This window comes from Anarhichas minor, unplaced genomic scaffold (genome assembly GCF_050575085.1).
Source record: "Anarhichas minor isolate MPS153535 unplaced genomic scaffold, ASM5057508v1 ptg000007l, whole genome shotgun sequence".
Lineage (NCBI taxonomy): Eukaryota > Metazoa > Chordata > Actinopteri > Perciformes > Anarhichadidae > Anarhichas > Anarhichas minor.
This window is the reverse complement of record NW_027466453.1, coordinates 12,098,002-12,105,808: the sequence shown is the minus strand read 5'-3', so window position 1 is coordinate 12,105,808 and position 7,807 is coordinate 12,098,002. Positions and strand designations below refer to the sequence as shown.

Here is a 7,807-nt window from a genome sequence, read left to right as displayed (position 1 = left end):
AGATAAATGCTGCCTCTGTTGCGTGCAGTTGGGGGTGGAAAGTGTTAATGTGCGCTGGATTACAGCGCACATTAACACTTTGGACAGTGAAGCAGATATTGATTATGTTGCAGTGAAAACAGCCGACCGCTTTGTGTATCTGAGGAAGGAGAGAGGGAGGAACCAGCAAAGAACACACCAGCCAAGTTATGCCCACTGACCCTCCTCTCCTTCTTGGTCTTAAAGCCGGAGCAAGAAGGTTCACAGTAAGGCATAGTTACCATAGAAACTCTGTTTGCATTTCCCAGTGAGCAATTCAGGGACCGCTGGCTTTCAGCTGGAATTCAGACATTCAATTCATGTCATAGTGCTGTCTGGAGAAGCAATTGTCTATGCGGGGCAACTTATTGAAAGACATTCTAGGTGCGTTTCCGTTTTAAGAGAAAGGGCGGACAAAAAGGGCCTTGGCCATGAAGTGGATGTCTTCTCGACAGGCCTGGCTCACAGGTTGCATCTGGTGGGGCAGCACAGCCAAGAGCTCCAATAACCTCCTCGGCTCGCGATTTGTTCCTCATGTTTGATTTGAGGTGATGAAAATGAAAAGCCTTCATTTAAACAGGGAGCCCGAGCCTGGACTGCACATGCCAATCAAAATTTGGAGTGTGGTTGGAGAGTGCTGCTTTCTGCTGCGTGCCCAGGCACAGGGCTGTATTCAGGTCTGTCTTCGGTCTTCTCTCTCTCATACCAGGCTGCTGCACTGGAACAAAGAGGCCTTTCACATTGACCTTGACACACGGCCACCCCCATCACCACAGGAACCAACGCAGAGGAATCCACTCCAACTCTCCGATATCAATCTCTGTACCCCTGGCAGACGGTCCCAGCTCTAGGCTGAGGTGAATCTCGGAGGAGGCTAATGCACATCATGTGAGAGTGGCTTTATTCTAACGGAGAATATAAGGGGGGGGGAGAATAACCGTTAGCATTACTGAGAATATTTTCAGATCTTAAATTACCCACCATGTCCAAATGTAAAATACTAAGTGTTGGTTTACAGCGTTTAAAATAAATATGATTAGGGCTAAAACTATTTCCGTGCAATAATCTGCCAGTTATATATCTAATTAATCAATTGTTTGGAAGTTTGAAGTTTCCCAGAGCCTGGAGATGTCCAGCCAACGGTCCAAAACCCCAGAAAATAAGGTTACTATGATATCAAACAGAGAAAAGTTTGTTTTTTTGTTTAAATCAATGACATTTTTTTCTTCACCCAAGGCGGATTTTGTCAATTATTTATTTTGTAAACACCACAGACAGTAACACTCATCCAGGGAATAAAAGCTTTTATTCTCAATGGCAAAAAAGTTTTTGCTTTTTTTTTGGTCTGTTTTTCTACAATTGTACAGCCTGAAAAACCAAAACATGAATTCAGGCATTAAAATTGCGAATCGTTTTTTTTTTTAACAAAATAAAAATAACAGGCTTTCACTTTATACATTCCTTTCATAAGTAATAACTTCAAAACTGTACATCAAGCTGTTTTTACAAAGCACGCCGAGCTTCAAAATATACAATGTCCATTCACATTTTATACAAAAGAAAAACCAAATGGGGGTTTGCTACATTTAAAAACTGGGAGTTACTCGTCTGAGAAAAGCAGTCCGAACATATTCCACGTTGCGTCACGTTGGACTTTGAGAGCAGAGTCCATCCAGCATGCTGCTTGGCAACATTCAGGAGCTCCGGTCTTTGTCTCCAAAAGAGTCACGAGACAGCAGGAGAGGAGAGAGAGCGAGAGAGCGAGAGTCTGCCACTGGAACAGTCCATCAGCCTCTCTCTCTCCACAGCATGAACTCTGTTTTCAGCTCTCCTCCCCACACAGCGAGGACTTGTCATTGTTCAAAGCGAGGGTAGGTAACGCACTCAGTCTGTGTCCACGTGACAGGGGTTGGTCCCCTGCTGCTGCGCCTCGCCGTACAACCGCAGGAAGTCTTTGTAGCGCGGGGCGCAACCCATCCAGGCCTCCCCAAACCTCACCGTCCCGGTGAAGAGGAACTCGCCCTCCCCTGACCTCACCCCACACTGCAGGGGCATCTTGATGTGGCCAGTCCACCTCCGTACCCTCACCCCCCCAGACACAAAGACCTGGGTTTTCTGTCTGTAGAGGCGCTTGAGCTCCACGGTGACAGACGAGTGCTCCTCCTCCAACTCCACCTTCGTAATGCTGCCCCGTGCCACTGAAAAACACCAAGAAGGAAGACAGGATTTAGGTTCTGGTACCGGCCGTGTTTCATGCTAGACAGAGTCGTGTTGTTATTGGACATTTATGTACATACAGCAGCAGGACGCTTATAATTTCCCCCCAAAACAGCGTTTGGACTTACCGAAGTCATTGGTGCAGACGGCTAGAAGCACCTCGGCGTCGCTGCAGGGCTGACAGGGTGCTGAATAAAAACAGAGAGGAGAGGCGGATGAGTTTGGTAGAGCACGACAAACAGGAACAGGAAACGTCCACTATGTCTTTGGCACTCCCCAGTCTCGCTGCATGATAAAAATCGTCATTGGGTCCACAACGCTCCAGTTAAGTACCACTTTAACAAAACACACCACTGTGGGCCAGCCACGAAGGAATTGGGGAAACAGTCATTTATATTCCCCCCACAAATGATTATTTATATACAAAGATGGCAGAAAAAGATTTAGCTGTCATGAACTCCTTTTAAAAAAAACATTTAGTGTTGAATACTCATGGGGGCTGTTCGGTGAGCTTCCCCCGCCACTAGAGCCCATGACGCTCCATGACAAACAAGGACCAGATGAGAAGGGGTGAGGAGAGCACGGCCAACGAGGAAAGGCTTCATCTCTGACCCGAGCAATGTTAGCGCTTCAGCGGGCCTGCTGGGACTGAAACAGCGAGCAATGTCTCAACCATAACATTCAAGTAGAGTTTTTTTTTTTTATAACAGCCTTAAAAGTGAAATCACTTCAGAGAGGAGGCCGATAAGAAGGGCAAAGCCTCCCACATCAACATATCTGGTTTTGAACAATAAAAGGGCAAGCCAAGAGAAGACATGCTCTCATGACTTAAGGGCAAATAATTGGGTCTAAAAAAGAAAAGAGAAATAGGCAGTACTTTAAAAGCCTGACCCCAGGCTACATTTTACTGGAGGCTGTAGAGCAGCAACACAGACTGCCCGCCTCCAGAGTGTTTTATAGCAGGAGAAAGGGCCCTAAATGAGAGCAGTCAAGTCGATGATTAGTTGACTCAGGTGGTCCTGCGGCCGGCCTTACCAGAACGCCTTTATTAGCCCGAGATCTGCTGTGGTTTTACTTTGCGGCAGATTGGCACACAGGGGCAGGTGGGGAGGAGGGGTGTGGGCCGAGGGAGGGGTGTCGAGTCAGCAATGAGCCGAGGGGTTGGGCAGCAGTGGGTGTCCATCAATTCAAATTGGAGAAAGAATTCTTAAAAACTGTAAACTCGGGTGGATCACCATAGATGCATAGTGTTATGAATCCTGATATGAGGACCATTACGCTGAATTAAGTCCCGAACCAGAGATGTCATCTTTAGCAGCTGGAGCTTATTTTTAGCTGGCCTGTCTGAAGAGGAGAGTTTAGGGTTGAGGGGTGAGCATGTCTCAGGTCAGCTTGTGAGGGATCAAAAAAAAAAAAAAAAAAAATCAAAAAAGGTCAAACAGCCACAAGCTCGGACCGCTTAAGAACAGCTGGAGCGCCGGGAGACTTCAGAGCGGCCGACCTCGCCCAGAGCAGAGTGCAAAGGGCCCTTTGAAGTGAGCCTACGTGCTGCTATAGCATTAGGCAGAGCGGCACAAAGCCGAGGCCTAAACCCAGGCATGTTTTTTTTCTTCCCTCCGAAAGCAGAGCCGAGCGGGGCTCACATGTCAGACATGAAACAGAACCACAGGAATGGACTGAGAGCAGAGTCAGCATCTCTCTCTCTCTGGCCCATGCACATGCAGCAGCACTCTGAGCAGAACCACTTCACAGGAGCAGAGAGGGATGTGGGATGGGGCGAGTGGTAAAGGAGCACCATCCAGTGTCCCTGCAACATCTGGGCCATGGTGCATTCCACTGTAATGGAGCACAACTTCACTAATACCACTCAGCACCGACAACAAAACTACTTCAAACAGCCAGGAGGAGCAGAGGGGAGATATATGAAGGGGAGAGGAATGAAAAAGGAAAATACTAGAATGATAAATAGACGAGAAAGGAGTTAAGGAGGTAGGAAATAGTGAGACAGAGAGGAGGAAAACTAATAATTTAAGTGGGAGTGACGACTAAGCCTATAGAAGGGTCCTCCCAACATCTGGTTGGAGACGCATTCCAGCTCGACGGTGAGCAACTCAATCCCAGCACAGCGGGTCACGGAGAAGAGGAGAGATGGAAGAGACATAAAAAAAAATAAAAGATGAGAAGAGGCGAAGCAGCAATCAATCCACCAGTCCAGGCTTCAGATGACACGAGACCGCTGTCTTTGTGAATCATCCGAGTGCTATCTCAGGCCACATCACACAACCAGATTATACTGCAGAGCGGAGCACCCTGACAAGTCCACGCTCACTGCATTTAACCCTCGCTGTGCCAGAGAATGACGCAGGATGTGGATATGTGAACCCAGAGAGCCCCTAAAAACAGATGTTGGCCCGATATTGCTCATATTTTGGCTTTAGGTGGAAGAAAAAAAAGAAAAAAAACACTGTTGCGCAGCTGGAAACTGTGCAGGTTTCGCAGGTACTCAGCGTGAAAATAGACGGTTATTTTTCCAACGGAGGCCCCGTGTTTGGCCACACACACACACACGCACACACACACACACACACACACATGCTGAAATGTGAACGTTTAAATCCTTTAAAAGAAAAAAGTTCCATAAAGACTCTGAAGTCTTGATAATCACAGCACGAGTTGGATTTTGACAAGAAATATATTTCCCCCCCAAAAACCAAAAACGTACAGACAATGCTAGCAGAGGAATGGACTTTGGCTTCAGTATGAGCAGTCTGCTGGAGCGAATGTTCAGTTTCCTACTGTTAAGGTCCAACTGAATAAAAGTTTCCACCAGTAGATGGCTGCATTTAGTGCTCAGCACACACACAAAGCATAAAGGAAGCCAGACCTTGAGGGAATTAATCAAAGGCAAGTCTGCAGACCTTCATAATGGTTTTCTACAGGTTGACCACTAATATTACACCATAATGGAGGTGTATCTTACCTCCCACCGAGTGTGCCTCTGGCCCCAGCCGGTCGCTGACCAGCTCGTACTGGAACGCCGTGATCCGGCGGCTGATGTCCGTGTGCGTGACGGCCTCGATGAAGAGAGCGCCCTCCTGGATGCCGAAGCACTGCACCTTGCCCCGAGCCTGGTCCCGATCGCGCAGCAGCAACCGCAGCTTGCCTCTGCGGTCCAGGTAGACGTTGGTGCCGCCGGATTCTGCCGAGGGCTTGATGCAGACGGAGAGGCGGGCGGCGGCGGGGGACGCCGTGTTGGGTCGGAGGTTGACGATGATGGCCCCCGTGGGATAGAGCCACTCCAGGGAGCCCTGGGAGCAACGCAGGTACACCTGCTCCACGTCCCGGGCGTGGCCTTCGTGAGTCAGACCACTGGGAAGGAAACGAAAAGAGGTCAGCGGACATCTACGACTCAAATCTTAAAGCGCCAGGCATTGTCAAGTGTAAAATCACAGAAAGCTTTCTTTGTGGAGTTTGTCAAACTCAACTTCAGTGTAAAGGGAGTTTTTTTTTAATAGCCCGAGTTATCTGACCACGGTGAAGACCTCTGGCAGACTGCAAGGACATTAGACCACATTCCTCCTGAAGCATTATGGCTGTCGTCTGTGCGCAAGACTGGCTGCGTGACCAGTCACGAGCCGGAGCAGCCAGTGACCTCAGCTCCAACACCCCCCCCCCCCCCCTTCTCCTATACCACATTGTTCTTCCTAGAGCTTTTGGCAAAACGCACCACTGGCAGGCTGCCTTTTGGGGAAGAGCTTGGAAGCAGAAAAAGGATGAATGGAGGGACACAGGGGCTTCTGGGCAGACAACGGCAGCAACAGTAGCCGGGCCCGCTGCATGCAAGTGCAAATGCAGGTCACGCACCGAGCCCTCCCCTTTGCTTTCAAGCCACCAAAGAGACTGGAAGAGACTTGTCCGGGCAGCACTTCGGACTCTGGCGCCAGCATGACCAAATGACTCCCTGCAGAACTTAATGCCTGGTCAGGGTTTGAAAAACTCCAGTCAGTCAGTCAGTCAGTCAGTCAGTGGCAAAGCCAGAGGCAGGAAGCCATCAGCAGTCCACCAGCATGCGCGTGCCAAGCCGGCGGTCTGACTCTGGGGGGAGAAACGCCCAGCTTCCTGAAAATGAGATGCTGAAATTCTAATTTGCCAGTAGATCTGAAAGTAACCCACGGCACATGCTGAGCATATGCAGCCCAAGCCCCCATAACCAGGCTCTCCCCTCAGCACGCCTCTAATTAACTACTTTCCAACTCCATCACTTCTGCATGCAATTAGAGGAGATTAGTCAAGAGAGGCTCACTAATGAGCAACAGATCACTGGTGCAGGGCTCAAAGTGCTGCACGTCGCCTCCTGACTGGAGGATGAAAAACAAAACCACACTATCTGAGGCACAGCCTCTCAAGTGCAAAGCAGATGTTTGATGAGAGGTTAACATTTTCCAGTTTATGCTGCCTGAGGTTTTGGAAATTGGTTAAAACCCAAAATACTTAAAAGCTCTTGGGAGATCCGTGTGATCCATCGAGTATTTCAGTATTGTTTGAGGGGGATATTGACCCTTAGATTAAAGTTGGAGCAGATATATCAATGTATAATTCAGCACCATTTTTTATACTCCCAAGTTCATTATAGAAAGCACTTTTTAATTGGAGTCATATCTTGATTAAATAACGTCAGTCATTCATAAATTCAGCACCACCCAGACCAAAGCTCACGTGTCTGTAAAACATCTATACAACTTTTAATATCCTTTCACATCGTATAATTACTTTTTGAACGTAGAGTACACATGTGTTATATATATATATATCTGTATTTAGTACTTTTCTCGTTAAACTCGGCCGCCTGATTTCACATCACCGCGCTCCGAGTTTCGGTCGCAGTCATTTTTTTTTTTTAGCTCGCTGCAGCTCAACATACTTTCAGACTTCTTTACGTTTTTAGCAACATTGTCACATTCAGTGACCAGGGGACGGTAAAGCTCACCTGCCCTTCCAGCTGCACTGGTCGCTTGAATATTGGCAGAAAGAAATCCGACAGAGGAGCAGAAGAGGCAGCAGCAGGGAGGCCAGCATCGCGGTGAGCATGTTTTTAATCTCACTGCGCCTCTTCGTGAGCGAAACCGTGAAGAAGTCCACCGCCGTATCTCCAGCTACATGGCGTGTCCATGTGTCCCCGGTCCGTCCGTCCGGCCGCTGGTCCCCCGGGGTAGTCTGCTCTGATTCCCGGGAGGTTTCTGGTGAGTAAACGGCGCTTGTTTTCAGACTCGGTCCAGTTGCTGACGGTAAAAAGTGCGGAGAGTGAAGCTCAACTTCGTCTCGAGCCCTGATTGCTCTTCTACGTCACACCCCATCCAACAGTGGTTTATCAAGGATGCTGCCTTCACGTGCTAAACTGAGAGTCCGACCTCCAAGCTTCACAGTATAAACGTGGGTTTAGCGTCTTAAAAAAAATTGGTTAATGTTGTTGTTTTTTTATTTTACAAACATTAAATGACACCGGGGACATTTACAGGATTACAGCATATAGTATAGTGCAAACAAGAGACATAGTAATAAAACAAAAACAAGA

The 7,807-nt window shown here is 48.1% G+C and overlaps 1 protein-coding gene across 1 annotated transcript; it reads right to left on the bottom strand.

Annotated features, from left to right (window-relative positions):
* Positions 1-1,307: 1,307 nt before the first annotated feature.
* On the bottom strand, positions 1,308-7,568 carry metrnla (meteorin like, glial cell differentiation regulator a). The gene is made up of 4 exons (XM_076080156.1): positions 7,223-7,568; positions 5,216-5,604; positions 2,364-2,423; positions 1,308-2,216 (listed from the first exon to the last, which is right to left on the bottom strand). The coding sequence occupies exons 1-4, from the start codon at positions 7,321-7,323 to the stop codon at positions 1,903-1,905; spliced, it is 864 nt and encodes a 287-aa protein (XP_075936271.1). The 5' UTR covers positions 7,324-7,568; the 3' UTR covers positions 1,308-1,902.
* Between the last annotated feature and the right edge of the window lie 239 nt (positions 7,569-7,807).